The sequence below is a fragment of the Macaca mulatta genome, chromosome 2, assembly GCF_049350105.2.
Source record: "Macaca mulatta isolate MMU2019108-1 chromosome 2, T2T-MMU8v2.0, whole genome shotgun sequence".
NCBI classification, from domain to species: domain Eukaryota; kingdom Metazoa; phylum Chordata; class Mammalia; order Primates; family Cercopithecidae; genus Macaca; species Macaca mulatta.
Window position 1 is genome coordinate 163,972,079 of NC_133407.1, and position 23,281 is coordinate 163,995,359.

At 40.0% G+C, this 23,281-nt stretch overlaps 1 protein-coding gene across 4 annotated transcripts in view; it reads right to left on the reverse strand.

Annotated features, from left to right (window-relative positions):
* CFAP91 (cilia and flagella associated protein 91) overlaps positions 1-23,281 on the reverse strand; it is a 63,777-nt gene that overhangs the window by 17,637 nt on the left and 22,859 nt on the right. For all 4 annotated transcript variants that reach the window (XR_013413417.1, NM_001194476.2, XM_077990824.1 and 1 more), the window contains 10 exon segments: positions 21,063-21,240; positions 16,931-17,088; positions 14,841-15,023; positions 13,746-13,888; positions 9,763-9,879; positions 7,943-8,014; positions 6,562-6,708; positions 5,334-5,555; positions 1,947-2,095; positions 1,290-1,381 (listed from right to left, as the gene is read on the reverse strand). Coding sequence is in view for 3 of the 4 variants with exons in the window: in NM_001194476.2 (NP_001181405.2) it covers positions 1,290-1,381; positions 1,947-2,095; positions 5,334-5,555; positions 6,562-6,708; positions 7,943-8,014; positions 9,763-9,879; positions 13,746-13,888; positions 14,841-15,023; positions 16,931-17,088; positions 21,063-21,240 (1,461 nt within the window). In the remaining variant the exon portion in view is untranslated.

The window sequence follows — 23,281 nt, forward strand, 5'->3', positions numbered from 1 at the left end:
CCTAGGGTGGAATTCAACCAAGGGTGTAATGGCTTTGAAGCAGCCTGGCCTCACTTTGAACCCAGGAGAAGTGGAAAGGAGTTGCATATTTTCTTAAGGTCCTAGAAAACATAAGGTCCTTTTGTAACATAATGTGACACAGAAATATATTACTTGATCTGAAAATTAATTTTTTTGTATAAGCACTATCATACGCTATTGATGCAAGTCAACGATCATTTTGTGGGGCGATATGGTAATATCAAATTGGGAGAACAATCTTTTTGTAGGAAATTTGGTACTATCTATCAAAATGTAAAATACACATACCTTATATCCCAGCAATTGTACTGTTAGGAGTTTACTCTCAGAAGCATGCCGGGATATGTGTAAAATATATTGACTGAAGCACCGTTAGTAACAGGAAAACAAACTGGAAACAAACTAAATGCTTATCCTTAGGGGGTACTGGTTTAAAAATTACACTACAACCATGCAATGGAAAAATCAGGCATTTCTTTGTCCTCTCCAAATGTGTTAGAACTCCACCATTTCTTTATCCCTGGTCAAGCAAATTGAAATGTTAAGCATTTTTCTGCTTAAACCTGTCTGGAATTCCCCTGTATAATTTTCAATGCTTTTGAGCTGCCATTTCACTTAAATATTGTTCTTCTCCTGGTTGCTCCCCTCTGTCTAGGATCAAGCCTGCCATCAACAGTCTCAGAGCTATGGAAGAATCTTACTTTTCTGTTTAATATATTATTTTCTCTTTCTCTATTGACTGAAAGCATCAATCTTTAAAAACATGCCACCAGTGACAAATGATAAATTAGGATATTTATACTTGGATGGAATTCCAGCAGAAACAAGCTATTTGGGGTGCAGGCAGAGCAGCAGAGTAGATTTAGACCTTTCCTGCACCCCTGCTTTTTAGTATTCACGGTTCACGTGTCCTGCCTCCATAAGGCTGCTACAATGTGAAAATCTTTTATATGCTCATTATCTGTTTTATGCTTTAAAAATAAAAATAAAAAATACACCTCTTCTGAAAACTTGGGAACATCCTTTTAAACAAGGTTTGGATTTTGATATTGTCACTCTTATTAGAACTACGTCCCATCTGTATTAGAGTTGATTATATTCTAGAATCAGGTAGCATGAAGAGAACCTGACAAACTCTGAAATAAGAAAACTCAGTGATCCTCCTTCAGAAATTTCCCCATCCCTCTGTTTAATTTTAAATCTCTGGGATATTGAAAATAAGTTACATATTTTAAAAATCCTAAAGTAAAGCATTTACATTGGCTTACCTTTTTCTTTGACAAAGTATTTTTGCACCTCTGGGATCAGAAAACTATAAACCAACTCAGCAACAATCTCCTCTGACTGAAGATAGGTTCGGCTAAAAAATATAAAACAAATTGAATTATTTCTTTGGTTTTTTTACTTGAGCTGCTGATTTATGCTTTCCTGCTGTGTAAGCAACTCCATTCAAATCCCAACATCACCTTTTCCTTGATTAAGTGATCTGAAATATCACATTCCTGGCAAGTTTGTTTAACTCCATAAAAAAAATTTGGATTTGACCCTGTCCTTCAGTTACCCTGCCTGCCAGGAAGAGAATGTTGGAAACACAGCTTATACATAGAAGCCAGAAACCTTGGGATGAAGTCCCAGTAATGTTGCACACACGTATTCACATTGTTTTTATGCTTCCGAGTATTCTTAAAGTAAGTAATGAGAGTAATCCAGATTGCAGAGCATAACTGAGAATACATACAGAGGTACACGCTTCTCAGGAGTTATGTTAATATTGGCTTCTCAGGAGTTATGTTAATAAAACAATGGACCCTGAAGTATGAGTTATTTGTTTCTCCTTGGTGGTGAAATTGTAAGCTCTTGAAAAAATATATATGAGTATCAGCAAATAGGCTGTCCATTCTACAATCTGTTCTCTTGATACACACCGGCTTTCCATTTCATAAGCAATGTCATTGATTTTCTCAGCCATCTTCTCTATTTCTGCCCTGGCTTGTTCTTCTGCAGTATTCGCTTCAGTATTCAGTATTATGTCTTCTAGGTAGGAGCTTATAGTACTATGGTGAACTTTAACTACCTGCAAAATACAATAATACCCTCACTAAAACAGATATGCTGTTGTAAACAACACAAGAAAAATACACAAACATTGGGTTAACTTTTTTTAGCTCATATATTTCATTTATTAAGTCAACAGTCCCTTCACTCATCATTCATTTTCTTTAGCATCTTATCAGTCTATTCCTCATCCACCTGCCTACTCATTCTGGGCAGCCCACACCCATTTAGCCCATTTCAGAATTATGGATCTTATTGGGTGGGGGGGCAAGACAGCATTGCTGAAGGATCATGGGCTTCAGAGTCAGTAATGCTGGTTCAAATCCTGGCTTTGTTCTTACCAGCAACGTGATTTGGTCAAACTACCTAACAGAAGAACAGACAAGGAGGTATTCTCCAGTATCCTTTTCCTCCTTCCTCTTACATAATAGAACCCCTGGATTTCAGCTAGGCAAACAGGTGCCTAGAATAAAGACTACATTTCCTAGCACCCACAGGAGCTGGATTGGCCATATGACCACATTCTGACCAAAGAAAGGATTCTTAAAGGGAAAGACCTGGCTTCTTTTTTTCTCTCTTCATTTCTCCTTTCATGAGGACATAATGCTGGAACACCAGCAATCATCTTAAATTGCCAGAAGGGCTACGACTTAGGAAGAGAAGAGCAGAAAGCTAGAAGGATCCTGGGTCTCTAATGAATTTATTGAATTATCATACCAGCCCTTGACTGCTTCTTTTTAAAGCTTACTTGATATCATGAAATAGGATACAGATTTTAAAAGTGCATTGGAAGCAAACTCAGAGATTAGAAAAATAAAACAAAATAAAAAGGACAGAGCACATAAATGTACAGTGTAATGAATTAGGGTAAAGTCAGAACCCATGTACTATAGTAACTGCCAGTATCTTAGAAGGCCACCATGGTTTCTTCCTTTACTACAGCACCTTCCCACTTTCATGGTAAACACTTTGTTTTCTCTATATTTTTGCTCCCTACGTATGTAACCATAAGCAAAGTAGTTTGGTTTTTCCCGTTTTACAGGTGTATGCACATAGAAAGATTAAGCAACAACTGTGGCATACTTAGTTTTACGTGTATATGTATGCTGATTATCAGCTTCTTAGAGGTAGGGCACTTTTCTGTTTCATGTCTAAATATATCTTTGTATCTGAGATAATGCCTGGGACTCAGTAACAATTCAGTACCTGTTTCTGGATTGGCACTTTGGCACAATTCTGAGTATATGATACTGTACACCTATGTGTAAAACATCAACCTTCAATCCTTCTCTATGGGAGACTCTCAATGGCCAGTTGAATACAGTATCAACCAAACAACTAATCAACCAAAATATATCTGCTGAAGGTCTATTAGGTACAGGGATCTATGCTGTGTTGTGCAAGGCACAAACGGAATATACAATATTCATGCTCTCATAGAGCCCACCCTCTTATTCAGGAAGCAAGTTGCATCTATATGGATCAATTAGACAGCTCAGTCATGTAATAGTAGAGAGGTGGAAAGTTTACTACGGTCCATCCATAGCCATATATGTACCTGTGTGTTTATGTATATCTTTATAAATGTGTAAATTTCTGGACACATTTGTGCGTGTATGTACATGAATAAGGAAACGTGTGGCTATGTGTGTTCCTCTATGTCTTGCTAATATTGTGCACACCAGATATTTATAAATATGTCCTCATGTATGTGCCTGCAAAATTGTATATGTATTTAAAGATGAGTCTACGACTTTATATCTGTGTTTCTGTCTATATGCTATATTTTGGAAATTTATTAAATATTACATTTCTGTTTTATAATTTATGTGCAAGCTTATTTCTCTTCAAGAGAATCTGTTTGAATGGAGGTTGGGGAAATAGGATGGAAAATAGTCATTATATTTTAATTAGGAAGGTTGGGAATTAAAATGATGGATGATATTTGAATCTGTGGATCCACAGTGGGTACATTTTTTACCTAAGTGATTCTTAAATCAGGCTAGAAGGGCTATCTTAACCCTTTCTTGCCCTTGCTAGACAGAGCTGATGTTTTCTGCCATCATTCCCATTTAGAAGATGTCTTCCTAAGAAGCTTTTTACCAGCTTCTTCCTTTCTCTGCTTTTGTGTATAGTAGCTCCTCGGTTCCATTGCTTCTTATTCTCACCCCCAGCTATTCTTCCCATCCCCAGATGGTTCTTCCTTAGTGATATTAGGTAGAGATGGCAAGTTCTGATTTGCCAATAATTTCTTTTTTTTTTTGAGACAGAGTCTTGCTCTGTCGCCCAGGCTGGAGTGCAGTGGCCGGATCTCAGCTCACTGCAAGCTCCGCCTCCCGGGTTCACGCCATTCTCCTGCCTCAGCCTCCCGAGTAGCTGGGACTACAGGCGCCCACCACGTCGCCCGGCTAGTTTTTTGTATTTTTTTAGTAGAGACGGGGTTTCACCATGTTAGCCAGGATGGTCTCCATCTCCTGACCTCGTGATCCACCCGTCTCGGCCTCCCAAAGTACTGGGATTACAGGCTTGAGCCACCGCGCCCGGCCTGATTTGCCAATAATTTCTAAATCTCAGTAACCCTTTTTGAAGAAAAGTGTGTTAAGATTGGTAGGAGGCTACAAGCTGGTCACCAACTCCCAAATTTACATCTTCAGCCAAAACCTCGTTTCTAAATTCCATCTTGTAGATCCACCTACTGAAACAATACCTCTGCTTAGATATCCCAAACTAAATATAAATTGATTTCCTGATTCTTCTCCTGCCCCTATGCTTATTCCTCTCTCAACTTTCCTACCTCAGGAAATAATACCATCATCTTCCAGTTGCTTAAGCCTGACACTGGACATAATACTCGACTTCCTGTGTCTCACTCGGGCCTTCACTACTTCAACAGCTACTTCCTGGCCGCCTTGTTCCCCACTCTGTGCTCCCTCCAGCCTGTGCTCCACACAGCAAGTGGAGTAACCGGCTTAAAATGTGTCTCTGGGCTCTATTTGTTTCCTTCATGGAGCTCAATACATTTTCTAATTCTATACACAGGTGCGTATTATGTGTTATCTAAGCTTTAGGAGAGAAGGGATCGTGTCCGGGTTTTTTTCCCCTCCAAAGTTTCCCACAATGCCTTTGTAGAGTGCCTGCCATACAGTAGGAACCCAATGCATAAACAAAAGCCAAATGCCATTTTACGTTATGAGCATCCTTTGGTTTGACTTGGCTCCTTCTAGGCAGCTTCCATACACCCAGCTGCCCCTACTTGCCTCCTTAAATATCTCGTCCTCCTCCCGCAGGCGCTGTTTTTCCACCTGGCGCCGACCACTCTCTTCAGCCTCTCGTATCCGCCGCTGGCGCTCGGCCAGCATGACAAAGGCATGGATCCTCCTCTCCTCCTGCAGTCTCACCAGCTCTTTGGACAGGAAGTCAAACATGTCTGCCAGTGCCCTTCCTTCCAGTCCAGCCAAATGGTTTTCAACCAGTGACACCTTGAAAAGAATAACATAACTTTAAGGCCACAAATTCCACTATGAGTGGTGATTATTAGAAGAGGCACCGGATTACTCAAAACTCTTGGCAGTCAATTCACTTTCAGAATGCATTTAATTTTTATTGGGAATATTACCTCTCGATTGACTCCATCCCAGGTTCTTATGAGGAAAACGGAGGCATAAGAAAGTCAATTGTTTGGTCAGTCACTGATGGACCACAGCCCTCAAATAAGCAAGAGAATTTAGCAAGACGTTTTTGTTAGTGACCATAGAGAATGGTTTTTTTTTTCCTTTCAATTTTATCGACAAGGTAAAGTGTGTCTTCCCAGACATGAAGGGAAATGTCAAGTTTTTATTAAAGATAATATTGGAGTTTAATCAAATTGAATCTCCTAGAAATTCACTCGTGATACCTGTTAATTTTTCAATATCTTTCCTTTCACACAAGTTAGGAGTTAAGATCTTGAATAACATGAAAGTAGAAAACCTTGGTATTTTTTAATCTTTTCATAACTTTGAAGTCATTAACAACAATCTTTGAAATAGCACAGGAATGGCTGGGCATAGTGGCTCAGGCATGTAATCCCAGCACTTGGGGAGGCTGAAGCGGGTGGATCACCTGAAGTCAGGAGTTTGAGACCAGCCTGGCCAACACGGTGAAACCCCGTCTCTACTAAGAATATGAAAATTAGCCAGGCGTGGTGGTGCATGCCTGTAGTCCCAGCTCGGGAGACTGAGGCAGGAGAATCACTTGAACCCATGAAGCAGAGGTTGCAGTGAGCCAAGACTGCGTCACTGCACTTCAGCCTGGGCGATAGAGTGAAACTCCGTCACACACACACACACACACACACACACACACACACACACAAAGCTCACAGAGTGATGGGATTGTGGGGCTGTTTCTTTTTCACCATTTCATGAATTTTTATTAGAATGTTGCTGTGCCATGATAAAATCAAGGGAGAAAATTTAACAAGTAACAAGAAAAAAAAAAGAAAACCTTGTGCTCATGTAAGTTCCTCTGCCGCTGTAAGGCCAGGGTCACTTGCTTCTCGGCTTTTTTCACCAGCTTTTCATCTTCTTGTAGTGCGTGGCAGGTGCGCAACTCCTGGATCAACTCCAGTCGCTTTTCTTTCCCTTCAAACATCTGTATCAAATCAAATCAAATCAAATCAAAGAGAGACCTATAAGTTACCATCCCTTTGTGCCAAGCACTAGGAGTCACACGCAGTGATTTGTGAGACACTTGTGAACAGTGGGTTCTGTCCTGCCTTTTGGGTTCCACAGAGCGGATGTGTCCCACAGAGCTAGAGTTCAGCCCTCTTTTCTGTGCCTTCAGCTTCTCAGGCAGAGAATGGGCATAGTTTTCAGTGAGCTGTACTTAGTTTCTGACAATACCTCTCAAGGACAAGATGACAACTCTAGGGTCATATTAAGAAACCAGAACCTTCCCCTCATTTCCTGTGCTCCTTCGATAATAAACCTGAGGATGGCATTTTTCATGGCCATATTTCCTTTTCCAATAAATCTGTCCCTGGTTTGTGATAATCTGTTGTCCGAATTTAACTGTGGCATTTCTCTTGGAAAAATACTGAAAGGAGAGTAACGAACAGTGCTAAACATAAGTTATTCATCCAGTTGAGTTACTCATCATATCTGAATCTCTTATGAGTTATAGCTGTCTGGGGAAAAAAATTAACTGGGGCTTTATATCAGTCCATTTTTTACGTGAAGTGTGCCTGCTCCAGCAACACAAATAATCTGGCTGAGGCTTTACAGTCAGGAAGACCAGAGCGGAATTTGCTGGCAGATAACTATATCTCCCTCAGACTCATATTACTTGCCTGTAAAATGAGATTATGGATAGGAAAAAAAATGAGACAATACATGTAGTGCAAAGAATAAATAGTGTGGGCATATAGTAAGGGTTCAAAACCATAGTTCATTATTTAGCTATTTCATTTATAATGTAGGTATCACCAGACATACGCAAACTCAAATAATTGTATTATGACTATGTTAAAAATTAGGGAATCCACCTAGTTGATAATGCTTAAATAGCCAAAATTCAGGTGAGAAAATGTACGGATTTAACAATTCCAAGGAAGAAGTCAGTTTCACACTGCCTTAGTTACAACCATGGCAAATAGCAGGTAGGTCCTTCCTGCCTTTCTCCTTGACACTGTGCCACCCACCTGGACAAACGATGTCACCAGAAGGAAATGGGACACCAGAAGGAAATGGGTAGTCAATTTAAGAGTTTAGCTGAATAGGATAGCAGGGTGCAAAAGGGAATTCACTCCAAGGAACCAAGCACATATGCATTCTAAAAAAATTATTCTCAAAAGAGAAACGCAGGGCCAGCAGTTGGACCTACACACCATGTTCTGAACGACTCTGCCCCGGAGTAACTTTTGAAGGTAGATCACAGCCATTTCTATTTCTTCTTCTTCCTAAAAGAACAAAGGGAGAACCAAGCAGCTTGAGAACTGCAGTAGTCCAAGCATCAAATATTCTTTTGAAGACTTATTTCAAGCAAAACAGACTGTGCCAGATGCCGAAAAGATTTAAAGAGAAATAAAACATGGTCCCTGCCCTTATTGAACATATACTATTTTAATGTTACTTACATTAAAATTCATTATTTTCATCATTAACAAACCATATTACAAGCAAAAAATTCATGCCCTGCCATGCTATCCCTACAAATGAAGCCACTTTCATTTCTTTATATTCCTTTCCAACAAAATCTTTCTTGAAGCAACAAGTATTGCTGATAACATCATTTTGCAATAGGATTTTTCACATTTGATCATCAGTAGACAAAAATACACCTAGTCTATTGTCAGAGTAAAGTACTTCTTACAAGAATTCAGCTATGCTGATAAAATCAGAATATAAGAGACAAGGTTAACCATATATAAAAATCATCTTAAAAACTGTGTGTCCAAAGCAGAAAAAGCAAGGTCTGGAAATCTAATTAAGGTTCCTTTGAATGTAAAAAGAAAACAGCAGTCTAATCGATGACATTAACACACATGAAAGACAATGTGTCAGGCTGAGTGCAGTGGCTCATGTCTGTGATCCTAGCACTTCAGGAGGCTGGGGCAGGTGGATCACCTGAGGTCAGGAGTTTGAGACCAGTCTGGCCAACGTGGCAACACCCCATCTTTCCTAAAGCTACAAAAATTAGCTGGGCGTGATGACACACACCTGTAGTCCCAGCTACTCATGAGGCTGAGGCAAGAGAATCGCTTGAACCCAGGAGGCAGAGGCTGCAGTGAGTCAAGATTGTACCACTGCACTCCAGCCTAGGTGACAGAGCGAGATTCTGTCTCCAAAAAAAAAAAGACAATCTGTCAACCAAAGGCCTGCGCAAAGTCTAGAAAAGAGAATGTTACCCAGCAGCACATCCCAGCCGGCTGGTGGGAGCTTTCTGGTCCCTCTGCAGGAGCCACTCATCAGAGGCAGTAACAGGGGTTAGTGTGGTCTCCCACCAACACCTGCCCTCAGCCAAGAAACACACCAGCCTTCTGAATACAATTTGGCTTCTTGTGAGGACTGTCCTATATTGAGAGATAATGTGCTGACTGGCCAAGAGGAATAGCCTGATCTAGTAGGCAGTTATGGTTCTCTCCGTAAAGTAATAAATTTGCAACATGGCATCTCTAACAGTTTCCTGTGGATTTGTTTAGTCTGAGTCAGTCCTCTAAATCCTAACCAACTCTGCTACCTTGCTCAAATTGAGTCTGGTAAGATGTGGCCCTGGGCAGGCCCTTTGAGTCATTCCCACCCCAGAAGCAAGCCTATCTTGATGACACCTCTGGCATTTCGTTCCTCTTCGACTCCAACAGTCATCAGCCATCTCTCCATATGGGAAGATAGTTATGGTAACTGATCATCACTCAATCTTCTTTTTCTATTTCATATACATGAGCACTACCTTCTGATGCTGATTTTTCATGGAAAGATTTTTTAAATTGTGTTTTTATTTTTGAAAAGAACTGGGTTTAGATTTCATTTCATCTCGTTTGTTTTTGTGTGTGTCTGATGTTTGCTACATAAGAATAAAGACAATATTTAAGTTAGAGCTTGGGAAACTAACACTGCTAAATTAGATTTGCTTTAAGCTAAAATATCCTAAGAATAAGCTGACAACGATATTGAATTTAACATTTCAACTAAAAAGTTTGCAACTTACATTGGAAGTCATTTCCAAGGTTGGAGTTGGAAGCCGAGGTTGAGGTATTGGGTTTCTCTGAAGGAAGCGAGGGGGTTTCCTGGCTTCAAGAACTTTGTTCTTCTTATCCAACAGTGCCTGAAATAATGCCAATTAATAGAATCTCTTATTTTTTTAACAAAAATTTGCATAAATTTACGGGGTAAAAGTGCAGTTTTTTACATGAATATATTACATAATGGTGAAATCTAGGCTTTTAGCATACCCATCACCTGAATAACGTATATTGTACCCTATATTTTCCTTCATTACCAGATCTAGGTCACAGATATAAATATTAATCAGAATATTAATATTCTCTATGGTGATGCTAGGTCAGTTTGAGAAACACTACCAAGAATGTGTGTATCTCCCAAGAGGTGCTACGATATTCCTAAAAATACGTTAACCAACCAGCCTGACCAACAGAAACTCTGTCTCCACTAAAAATACAGAATTAGCCAGGCATAGTGGTGCATGCCTGTAATCCCAGCTACTCGGGAGGCTGAGGCAGGAGAATCACTTGAACCTGGGAGGCAGAAGTTGCAATGAGCTAAGATCGCGCCAGTGCACTCCAGGCTGGGCAACAAGAGCGAAACTCCATCTCAAAAAAAAAAAAAAAAAAAAAAAAAAGTTACCCACTGACTAAACATGGTTATATTCTTGGTGGATTCATCATCAAATGATGAGTAGAGAAATAAAATGTGGTATATCCACACAATGGAATGTTACATAATCATAAAAAAAGAATGAAGTACTGAGATGTATTAAAACCTGGATGAACCTTAAAAATGCTATGCTAAGTGAAAGAAGCCAGATTCAAAAGGCCATATACTGCATGATTCCATGTATATGAAATGTCCAGAATCAGCAAATCCATAAAAAGAAAGTAGAATAGGCCGGGCACAGTGGCTCACGCCTGTAATCCCAGCACTTTGGGAGGCTAAGGTGGGTGGATCACGATGTCAGTAGATCGAGACCATTCTGGCTAACACGGTGAAACCCCGTCTCTACTAAAAATACAAAAAAAATCAGCCGGGTTTGGTGGCGGGTGCCTGTAGTCCCAGCTACTTGGGAGGCTGAGGCAGGAGAATGGCGTGAACCCAGGAGGCAGAGCTGGCAGTGAGCCAAGATCGCGCCACTGCACTCCAGCCTGGGCGACTGAGAGAGACTCCGCCAAAAAAGAAAAAAGGAAAGTGGTTGCCAGGGGCTGAGGGGAAGCGGGAATTGGAATTGAGCACTATTAGGCCTGGGGTTTGTTTTGGGGATGATGAAAATATTCTGGAATTAGATGGTGGTGATGGTTGCACAGACTTGTGAATATGCTAAAAACTACTGAATTATATATTTTAAAAGGGTGATTTTATTGTATGCGAATTACATTCCCCCCGCTCCCCAAAATAAAGCAGGCAAACAAAGACTGAAGGAATTCGTGGCCAGCAGACCTTCCCTGCAAGAAATGATTTTTAAAAAAAAAGTTCTGCAGGCAGGTGAAAAATGGAATAGATCAAAAACTTAGATCAATATAAGTATAAGAAGAGCAGAAGAGAAGGAATAAATAAATTATATTGTTTTTTCTTATTTTTAATTGATCTAAAAGATAACTGCTAACTAAAGCAATAAAAGTAAAATGATTATAGCATTATAATCTGATTATAGCATTTGGACGAGTGAAATGAATGACAGGAACATCACAGGGATGGGAAGAAGGAGTTGGGAATAATCTGCTCTAAGGTGTCCGCTCTACCCATGAAGTGGCATTGTGTTATTTGAAGGTGTATTTTATTATTTTATATGTATAATCATACACTGGTCCACAAAGCAAGCCTCATGAAATTTCAAAGGATAGGTACCACACAGACTATGACCTCTGATTACAACGCAATTGAGTTAGAGGTTAATGAGAAAATGAGTTAAAATTCCTGCATATTTGGAAATTTTAAAACACACTATTAAATACTCACAGATTAAAAAATTATAATGGTTTTTTTGATATTAGATATTAAGAATGACAAATACTACATATCAAAACTAATGAAATGTAACAAAAGTCAGCATTTTGAAGGAAATGTTTAACCTAAAATACTTATATAAAACAGATGAATGCCTGAAACTGATGAGCTACATGTGCAATTTAAGAAAAGACCTGTGAAACAAACCCTAAGAAAATAGAAAGAAATATAGAATAAATATAGGAGTAGAAATTAATATGATTAAAAAAACATATAATACAGGAAATCAACAAAATCAAAAGTTCATTGTTTGGAAACATAAATATTAAGAAAATAAGCAAGCCTTCAGTAAACCTGATTAAGGAAAAGAGTTAAGGCATAAATAAACAATATTGTAAATGAAAAAAGTAGACATAAGATAAAACAAACATTTAAAAGATTATAAAACAATACTATCAGTAATCATATGCCAAAAAAAATTGAAAAGGTAGGTGAAATGGAATTTATTTAAAAAAAATTTACCAAAAGTAATTCAGAAGAGTTCTACAAGTTGTAAAGAAATTGAAATAGTGGTTAAAATTTTTCCTATGAAGAAAACATTAGTCCCAGATAATTTCATATGCATAGTCTACCAAACTGAAGGAACAGATCATCCCAATCTTATTTAAACTCATCCCAAAAAAGAAAAAGGAAGGAATATTCCTCAGTTAATTTCAGGAGACCTGCATAATTATAACACCAACCCCATACATAGTCAAAATGAGAAAGAAAAACAAGAAGGCCATTTCACTCATGAATGTAGAAGCAAAATCCTAATCAACATATGAGTAAACCAAATCCAACAAGGTATTGAAAATAAGCTGTATGCTTTGACCAAGGCAGGTTCTTTCCAGGCATGCAAGGATAGATTAGCATTTGTAAACAATTATAAATGTTGCTACAATAATTTAAAAAATAACATGTATAAAAATTGTGTGATAGAGATAAACATTTGATAAAATTCAACATAAACACATGATTAAAGGCTTTAGTAAATTAAGAATAGAAAGGAACTTCCATAACTTAATAAAAAGAATCTATAAAAAATCTTAATAGAAAGTGAGAGAATGATGAACACAGCATTCAGGATGGGTAAAAGGAGATGGGGGAATGGGGATGAGGTGAGAAAGAATCACTTTGATATACATAAATTACTGTTAAGGTCCTGTTTTGAGGATAGGTTACCATCAATCTTTATTAACTACTAAAATCAACTGAACAAACATGAATGGGTCAGTGATTAAACCGTATCATAAACCAGTGGGCCTTGAAGTGTGATTCCTGGACCAGCAGCAGCAGCATCATCAGGAAACTTATCAAAAAGGCAAATACTCCAGCCCTACCTCAGACCTACTCAATCATAAACTTTGGGGATGGGGCCCAGCTGCATGTGTCTTAACAAGTCCTCCATGAGATTCTGATGCACAGGAAAGAATAAGTACCACCAGCATAAACCACAGATTCCGTACACCTGCAGTCCAGCTACCAAAAGGGAAAGCCCAGCTGGTGGATGACATGCTGCGGATCCTGGGGAAGGCCATCACACATTTTCCTTTAGAGCTTTAACTAGATGAGAAAGGAGTTGAACGTAACTCTTTTTCTTCATATGCCCTAATCACATGAACACAAAAGGGAGAAAATCAGGCCTATTACAGCTATTAACACCAACAATAGAAACTTGCTACACCTTAGCATAGTGTCAAATTTTATATAGAGATCCAAGTTGAAAACGCTTTCAGAAAGTAATATGATTTCTGCAAATGGGGAAAATAATCTCCAAGAAGTTTCCTGAAGTGTGAAATGAGGGGAAATCCACACATTGGTTCAGCAGAGCATGGGCAATCTCAGAAAACTGCAGAGCAGAGAATGTAGGTCTATGTTTGACCCACTGGACATTGCTGCAATTTTTGGAGTGTAGCATTTATCTGCAAAAATCACATTAGAAGCATTTTGTCCTCCAGATAATGATTATACCTTATGAACCTCTGCCAACTCATAGTCCAACCTTGCTGCCCTCTTCAGAAAACCAGCTTTGGTGGTAATGACTTTAGGTTTTGGAGCTCTGATTCGGGGTTGTGTCACAAAATCTGGGAGACGTGACTCAAGTTCGACTAATCCTATGAGAAGGAAGTACATGTTTTTTAGTATCCAGTGCTTACATTTATTATTTTTAAGGTATATTGTTAACTTTTGTAGCTGTTTGCCAAGTAGTTTCATTAGAATTGTTGAGAGGGTGTATCTCATATAATAGAATGAAGTGTCCCTGAAATGTATTAGCACATTTCCATATAATTAACTCATATTCTCAGTGACTTAGACTGTAAAATGAGAAATGCATTCTAAAGTGAAACTATTGCCCTACAAAAAAGTAGCAATTCAATAATAGTAATCAACAGAAAATTAATGATTCTATGATATGTGGTGCCACCCTTCTAAAGTAGACGTTCACCAATTTATTACATTTAGCTCCAGAGATGGCCAGCCAGAGCTACAAGTTCAGCAGTGTAACCAGCAACTCGTGATCTTGGCCACATGATACTTTAACTTGTCAGTGAAATTAAATAACTAAATAAGCCTTTTTTGAACTTCATAAGAGGTATAGCCCTCTCCATGAACTTATCCCCTGGTTCCCCATCCTCTTGCCCACTAGTTTTTTGACATTTCTTTATAAAGGGTTGATTTCATTATACATATTTCTTGTTTGCTTCAAAAACCTGGTATAAAAGTTTTCTCTATTTCATTGTTAAATAACTTTGATTATTAGTGACATTAAACATTTTTTAACATTTAGTAGCTAACTGAATTTAGTCCTTGCTGAATTGTTCTATAGCAAGGACTATAGTGTGTCTATTTGTGTGTTCTATAGTGTGTCTATTTATTTATTTGGGTCTTAGCAGTTTTTATTGGTTTGTATGAACTCACGTTAATAATGTTAAACCTGTTCATCAGTGTTTATTGCTGATATTTTTATTGCTTAGCTTTTAATCTAAATTTCTACATTTTGTATATTTGCTCATATTTCTGAGATAACCCTCTTATAGCGGATTTCCAATTATGTAAATTGCTTACCTTCATAGGTGTTGAGATAGTAGTTTTTTACTACAAAGTCCTCTGAGTTATTGTCTGGGAAACACCCAAGACGAGACAGAGGTCCATAGACTTGTGATGCATAATCAGAATAATCCTTGATGATATTTCTTCTCTCCAACTTCCCTTCTATGTTCTTTCCCTTTCCTACAAGTTTTCTGATTGCTAAAATAAAACATACCTCCATGACTATCTCCAAAATATTGCTCTGAATTATACAAATGCAGAAGAGTAAGCCAATTCTAGTGTTATTCACAGAGAAGCTATTGAAATGAATGAATTTCATGATGACTCACGACAGCCAGAATGTAACACTAAAAACAGAGGTCTGCCATCTGTGTGGCCCAGATTGTCATGAGACAGGCAGGAGTCACAGAAGCAGAATCAGTTAGTGCCCTCAATCGGTACTCGTCAAAAATATTTTATAATTGCATTTCAAACTCTAGGCCAAGAAGAGGTATTCAGTAAAAGTTTGTTAAATGAATGAAACTCAAAGCAACTGGAAAATACATGTTCAGTGGGGGAACTAGGGAATTATTCTCCCTTACAAGAATAATCAAAAGCAAAGACTATAGGTTCATCTTGGTTAACACCAAAATAAACCAAAGACTGTCCCAGCTTACAGTTTTTTGGCAGTCAGAGGGAAAGGCTCAACTGTGCACATGAGGAGTACACTCATCTAAAGAGTCACGCTCACCACCTCCTGTGCTCCTTTTCTCTCAGATCCCATCACAGACCCAAGCCCCTTTGGTGGCTCTACATTGTGCACTTTCAACGGGGGTAAAAATCTTATCACAAGATCGTGACGTCATGCTGCCAGAGGGGGCCTGTGTGCCACTGCTGTCTTGGGGATGTTGTTTATGTTTGATCCTCAGCACTTTTGGGTGTGACTTGGGTTTTAGAATTAAGTAAAAATGATTTAAATTTTATTATTTGCCTACAAAAGTCAGATCTATCATTAGTTATGCCAAGTACTGAAAAAAATGTTGATCATATCTAAATAAATATCTGGCAGTTAAGTGCTCTTTTCTCACATCAAGAAAAAGTTAAAATTTAAGTTCACTAAACATAATTGTAAGCAATAATTTGTTTTGTGATTTTTTATTTTTGTTAGAAAAAAATTTTGAATGATTTTTTAAAATGTGATTATATTGTGAATGAGTGCATATATAGTCTGCACATGTAATTGATACCATTTATTTATTTATTTTGAGACAAGGTCTACATCACCCAGGCTGGAGTGCAGTGGTACAATCATAACTCACTGTAGCCTTGAGCTCCTGGGCTTAAGCCATCCTCCCACCTCAGCTCCAAGTAGCTATGACTACAGATGTGTACCACCACATCTGGCTAAGTTTTAAAAAAATTTGTAGAGATGGGGTCTCACTATGTTGTTTAGGCTGGTCTTGAACTTCTAGCCTTAAGCAATCCTCCCACCTCAGCCTCCCAAAGTGCTGGAATTACAGGCGTGAGCTACCTCTCTTGGCCTTAAATTTTTAAAATATAAATTTAACTTGAATCTTTAATTCAGTCATTCTTAATCTTGCACTGAATAAAAATAATAAACCATATACTTCCTCTTTTAATGTATAAAGTATAGATATACATATAGTACGTAAACATACATATGTTATATATGTGGTATTAAAATTTCTTGTGGCAAGGTGATTAGGAAAAAGGATGTCTAAAACGTCACCTTTAAGGGCAAAATGAAAAAAGGGTAAGAAACAGGGCTCTTTATCCAGGGCTGTGGACCATGAATATGGGGAACCTAACACCTATCCCACCACACATACATACAGACACACACATACACATACACACACACACACACACACACACACACATTATCTCAATAACTTGATTACCTGTTAGGACACCATCACTTGATTTTCTTAGTAAGGGAATTTCCTCCACTCTTCTACCTTTAAGAAATAACTCATCTCTCAGCCCTTACCTATGTGATTCCCAGGACCAAAACAGAATTATATCATAGTTAAGTCAGGTTTGGTCAAAGATCCAAAGCAAAGCCCACTTTTCCACTGTCTTCATTGTTCATACTACACCATTACTTGATACATGTGTGCGCTGAATTTTTGCCATTTTTGCCTCTTTTGCCTCCTGCAGTTTAGACCACCGTGCATTCAAGTGCTTCATATTCACTTCATTCTGATTCTCTTCACGCTTCCTCAACAGCTCTTTTAGAACTTCCAGGCGAATCTCCTGCAGTCTTCAAGTAAATTACAAAACATAAAGAAGCATATGGCATCTCAAACGGAGAGGAAGGGAACGGCTGCCACAGACCGGCTCTTCTCTGTGGGCTGGTATCATGTTCACGTATTGTCAAAAGACCACTCTGGCAAAAGTATGACAGATGAATTCAGGGCGTGGGGGTGGCACTCAATAGAGACTCTCTATATAATAGGAATATATATGGGTGTAGTTCTCAAGGATGAAGAAGAGTATGCCAGGCAGATGGGGTAAAAGAAGGGCTCTCTAGGCAGATGGGCCTAAAGGAACAGTAAGAGGTTTGTGCACAGTGCCAGGTCGAGTGGTATTCCTGGAGGGTTACGTAATAGGGGGAGTGAAGAGGAAATGTGGTTCTGGCATGCTGTCCTAAGGAATGAGGTAAAAATGCCAGTGCCTGGCATATAATAGGTACTCAACAAATCTTTGTTTCTTTTCCCCCTACCTTCAACTTGTTCTCCTTGGGCTACCTTGCTCATGTGCATCCAACAATGCACAGATGACTGTGTAATCTGTACCTCCAGCTTAGATATTTCTTTTTTCTTTCTTTCTTTTCTTCTGAGACAGAGTCTCGCTCTGTTGCCCAGGCTGGAGTGCAGTCGCCTGATCTAAACTCACTGCAGCCTCTGCCTCCTAGGTTCAGGCGGTTTTCATGCTTCAGCCTCCCGAGTAGCTGGGACTACAGGCGCCCACCAACACACCTGGCTAATTTTTGTATTTTTAGTACAGATGGAGTTTCACTACATTGGCCGGGCTGGTCTCGAACCCCTGGCCTCAAGTGATCCCACCTTGGCCTCCCAAAGTGCTGGGATTACAGGCGTGAGCCACCACGTCCAGCCCAGCTTAGATATTTCTGAACCAGAATTTCCATCTATTTGAATCTCCAGCTGCCCCTTGACAATTAAAAAAACAAAACAAAACCCTACTCATTTGTTCCCCCAGAAGTCTGCCCCTCTTACACCTTCTTCCCGCTGCTAAAGATCTCTCCTCGTAAGTGCTTCTTGTATTCCCTAGCTCATGTCTGGTCATCTCACTCCTAACATGGACTCCTAGCTGCTAGTCTGTCCTCCTTCCAATCTTTGCTCCACCCAGCTGTCAAGGTTTTCCTTCCTAAAACAGAGATTTGAACATACATTTTACTCCTGCTTAGAAATTCATACCTGAATGTATTCACTTACTCATTTGCCAAATATTTATTAAGTGCCCACCATATGCCAGGCAGGAACAACAATGTACAAGACAAAACACCTTCTCTCAACAAGCACTGTTCCGGCGGAATAGGCATATGAACCAACATTTCCAGCACAAGGAGATACATACTAGGCTAGAAGAGTGAAAACTCTTCCTGGAAGAAGAAAGGATAGGGCAGGGGGAAAAGAGGGAACAGGTGGGGAAGCCTTCCTTAGAAGAGCTGTAAACTCAGGATTGGGATTTGCCACATTGACAAGGGAAAAGCAGGGCCTCAGCAGGGGAAGCTGAATGTGCAACTCTAAAGGACTGGAGGGAGAACAAGATGTCACACAGGCAGGGTTTCTCAGAGTGAATGCACTTGAGAGGGGTGAGAGTGTAGTGACAAATGAGAATGGAGTGGTAGGCTTTGTGTGTGTGTGTGTGTGTGTGTGTGAGAGAGAGAGAGAGAGACGGAGTCTCGCTCTGTCGCCCAGGCTGGAGTGCAGTGGCGTGATCTCAGCTCACTGGAGAGGTAGGCATTTTTAAAACTAAGCCACACACCCCAGTCACTTTTCTCTCTAGAGTTAGAAATGCTAGGTTCAATTTTCCATGTCACCACTGACCTCAATCTCTTCAATGGTAAAGTGGAGGGAATAATAGTACCCTCTTCATGAAGTTGTGAGCATTAAGTGAGTTAATGTATACACAAAGTGCTCTAACAGTAGTCTCAAATTTCAGACTGCAGCATAATCTAGAGCACAGATTCTGATATGGATTGCTGGGTCCCAACCCCTGATTCAGTAGGTCCTGGGATGGGGCCTGATCACCTGCATTTCTACCAAGTTCCAAGGTAATGTTGATGCTGCTGGTCTGTGGACCACACTTTGAGATCTATATGCTTAGAGCATCATCTGGTAGGTAGTAAGCCCTCTATAAGTGTTCCATGCTCTATAGATATCTTCTTCTTCATCTGATATCATTGACAGAACTCCTTATAATCCACTCATCACCATATTATTATTATTGTTATTATTATTATTGACAGAGCTCCTTACCATTCACTTATCATCTGATATTGACAGAGCTCCTTATAGTCAACTAATCGTCATCATCATCATTATCATCGTCAATCTGATATTATTGACAGAGCTCCTTATAATTCACTGGGGCAGGAAGGGGCAGGAAGATGGGCAAAGAGATGGTGCAAAAGATCTCAGACCAACACCTCTGAAGTATTGGTCTACCTGATAGTTTCTGATATGACTGTCTGATATTACTATCTGCCTGATGGCTTCTTACCTACCCTTCAAAACCCAGCTCAGAAGCTACCTCCTCTTAGTAGTTTTCTTTCTCAAATCACCCACCTTAAATAGAACTAACTGTTCTTTCACCTGGGTTCCACCAAGCACTTTTTGTACAGAACAGCACATCACCTGATAGGCACAGCCCGAGAGGGGTTGGTCTAAGATCTTTTGTCCCATCCTTGTCCACCTTCCCTGCTCCCCCTGCCCCAGTGGACCATAAGGAGCTCTGTGAGGAAGAGCAGTTTCCTATTCATCCCTATTTTCCCAGCTCACAGCACAGAGCCTAGCAGGTAAAAGGGACTCAAAATACATGTATCAAAATTGCCCTCAGTTTAACAAATGTACTCGCTTTCTCAGGTGACGCCTTCACTCTGGCCAGATACATTTTTAATAGTTTCAATGCCTTTTGAAAAGACACATATCTTTCCAAAGTACAATAATAAATTTAAATTTCTGCCAACAGGATTGAGTATTTGACACCTACTTTACCCCAAACACTATTTTTTAAATTAAATTGCAAGCTTTTATCAAAACATCCCAAAGCCTAGATTCAGGCTTAATCTGAAGGTGTTGGAAAAAATTAACATATTCCAAATTTAGCACCAAGCTGAGTCTCTAACTCTCTGGGTCCCTCTCTTGTGTGTAAGGGTCCTTGGTAGCATTGCTATGAACAATAAAGTACGTCAGCACAGCCTAGCACAAAGGACAAACTCAGCAAACGCCCTTCCTTTGTTCTTGCTAGAGAGTTATAATTTTTTGGTTCTCATAATCTCTTATCATTTCCACATATCAGCAACAACTCCATTGCTGTAAATATATCAGTTAAAATAATTCAAAATCCAACCACAAGTACCTCAGCATATTGTTATTTATGTATATTGTTATATAAACTCATCTCTTAATGGAAGAATTCCATAATTTGTCTTTTGAATAGGAAATGCCCCATCAGCTCTAGCTAGAACGCAAGGCATCCTGACTGTGAATACAGTGTCTTGGGGGTGGAATGGGGGGGCAGTGGGTAAGAGCTAGGACTAGTGCCAAGGCTGTTTGAAGGGATACATAGAAAGCCCAGGGACTGGGACAGTGGCACTGGGAATGAACATGAAGGGACAGTTTGAAAGGTGCTTTGCAGAAATTAGTGGGATTCTGTGACAGTTAAGATAGCTACTAAAGAGAAAAGGGAAGAGAAGAATCAGAGATGCCCTTCAGGAGTTGTTCAAACCTGGGTTCCATGCTGACCTTCTTCACACACACAGAGGGCATTCTACATTTGTATGTTATTGGAGAGAAGAGTATACAGAGCTTCTGGACCACCTCAGAAGCATGTGACTGCTCCTGAAAGAAGCGGAAGCCCAATTTCCTATCTCTATATGTTGAGGATTGCTTTTCAACCCATACATTCGGGAGAATGCTCTGCAGATATAAAGTATTAACATTATTCCCACCAGTACAGGAACAGTTGCCTGGGTGACAGAGAACCTACTTTTCAATCTCCTGCTCTCTGAAGGCCCACTCCTTCCTCTCCATTTCATTCATCATCTTCCTCCTCTTCTCAAACTGGGAGGTGTCACTCAGAGCGGGGAGAGTGGCTTCCCAAGCACGCTTCTCGCGGGCTCTTTCTATCATCTCCACCTCAGCTTGTCCTGCTGGGAGACCCCGACCTGCAGGATGAAGCAGCACAGCTTAGGAACAAGTGGGCCAACCCACACACCCCCCCCCCCCCCCCAGTATATAATTAACTCCCTGTCAGTTCCTTTCCTCTTCTCTAAATGTGAGGGCCATGACAGGATAACATGACATTAGGGAACAGCCTCTAGATGTGCCTCACAGCTTGTGTTATCTGTGCCTCACTGCCTCTTGTTAGTAATTGCACCATAAGACATTTTAGTTGCATGTAAGATGCTGGAATGCATTTGAAGAATATTAAGGGACTACTGAATAATCACATCGTGGAATGCTCTGTAATAAACAAATTTACATACTGAAATACAAGGCGTTTTCAGACTCCAGAGGTGGGAAAAACATGGGGTAGGGAATTTGTTGGATAAAGGTGAAAAATACATGTTTGTGTTGTTTTTTTTTTTTGAGACGGAGTCTGGCTCTGTCGCCCGGGCTGGAGTGCAGTGGCCGGATCTCGGCTCACTGCAAGCTCCGCCCCCCGGGTTTACGCCATTCTCTTGCCTCAGCCTCCCGAGTAGCTGGGACTACAGGCGCCCGCCGCCTCGCCCGGCTAGTTTTTTGTATTTTTTAGTAGAGACGGGGTTTCACCGTGTTAGCCAGGATGGTCTCGATCTCCTGACCTCGTGATCCGCCCGTCTCGGCCTCCCAAAGTGCTGGGATTACAGGCTTGAGCCACCGCGCCCGGCCAAAATACATGTTTTTTTTGAGTCAGGGTCTCACTCTGTTGCCCAGGCTGGAGTAGAACGGTATGATTACAGCTCACTGCGGCCTTGACCTCCCCGGCACAAATGATCCCCCCACCTCAGCCTCTCAAGTAGCTGGGACTACTGACATGTGCCACCACACCTGGCTAATTTATTTTGATTTTTTTGTAGAGACAAGGTTTCACCATGTTGCCCAGGCTGGTCTCAAACTCCTGGGTTCAAGCAATTCTCCTGCCTGAGCCTCTCAAAGTGCTGGGATTACAGGTGTGAGCCACTTGGCCAAATACTGTTTTTAAAAAGTAACAGAAAATGAAGACACTAATCACTAGCTGAGAATTCACCATCTTTGGGTTTTGTCCCCACAGTGCATGTACAATTTAGGGCTATCTCTTACCTCCAACTTTAGGCATTCGAAGACACAATACCCGTAGGTCAGGCAGGAGGATAGGGACAGCTGGATATGTTTCCTGACCAGCTCCGAGGCACTGGCTGAGACCTAAACCTACGTATGCCTCCCTGGATCAAGTTTTGAGGATGCCAGCACACTTAGGTACCTAGCACCTCTAAATGTGGCCTTGCAAAAGCAAGTAAAGGAAAGGGAGGCTGGAACAAGTTTCCTGTTTGATCACTGAACCACAATAAGTCAACCTTTGTTTTATTTTCATTAAAAAATATAATTATACAGAAAAATCCAAGGAAATAAGTCACAAGTCATATTCTTACCATGTACAGTAGGGCATGCCTAAGATTTTTGTCTTATTTCAGATCTTTTGTAATGTTTATGCTTTTAGAAAGCAAATAAGTAATATATGAATTCACAATCTCTTGTTTTTAATATTAGGGTATTAGCCAGGTGTGGTGGCAGGCGCCTGTAATCCCAGCTACTCGGGAGACTGAGGCAGAAGAATGGCTTGAACCCGGGAGGTGGAGGTTGCAGTGAGCCGAGATCGCACCACTGCACTCCAGCCTGGGGGACAGAGCGAGACTCCATCTCAAAAAATAAATAAAATAAAATAAAATAAAATTAGGGTATTATAGAGAAGGCTAAAGCTCTGTACTCTGCTTCCTCATTCTGATCACCTTCCCAGAGGCAGTCACAATGATGCATTTAGTGAAGAGGAATACTACCAGCTCATCTTTTTACTTTTATAGATGTATAAAGAAGTAAATAAATCTGTATACAAAACAACATATATATGTATGTGTATATATGTATATATATGTATCTACATATTATTTTGTGGGTCTTGCATGGCATTTTCTTTAGTAATTTTAAAAATAACTATGAAAATCATACCATAAGTATGCAGACTTAACA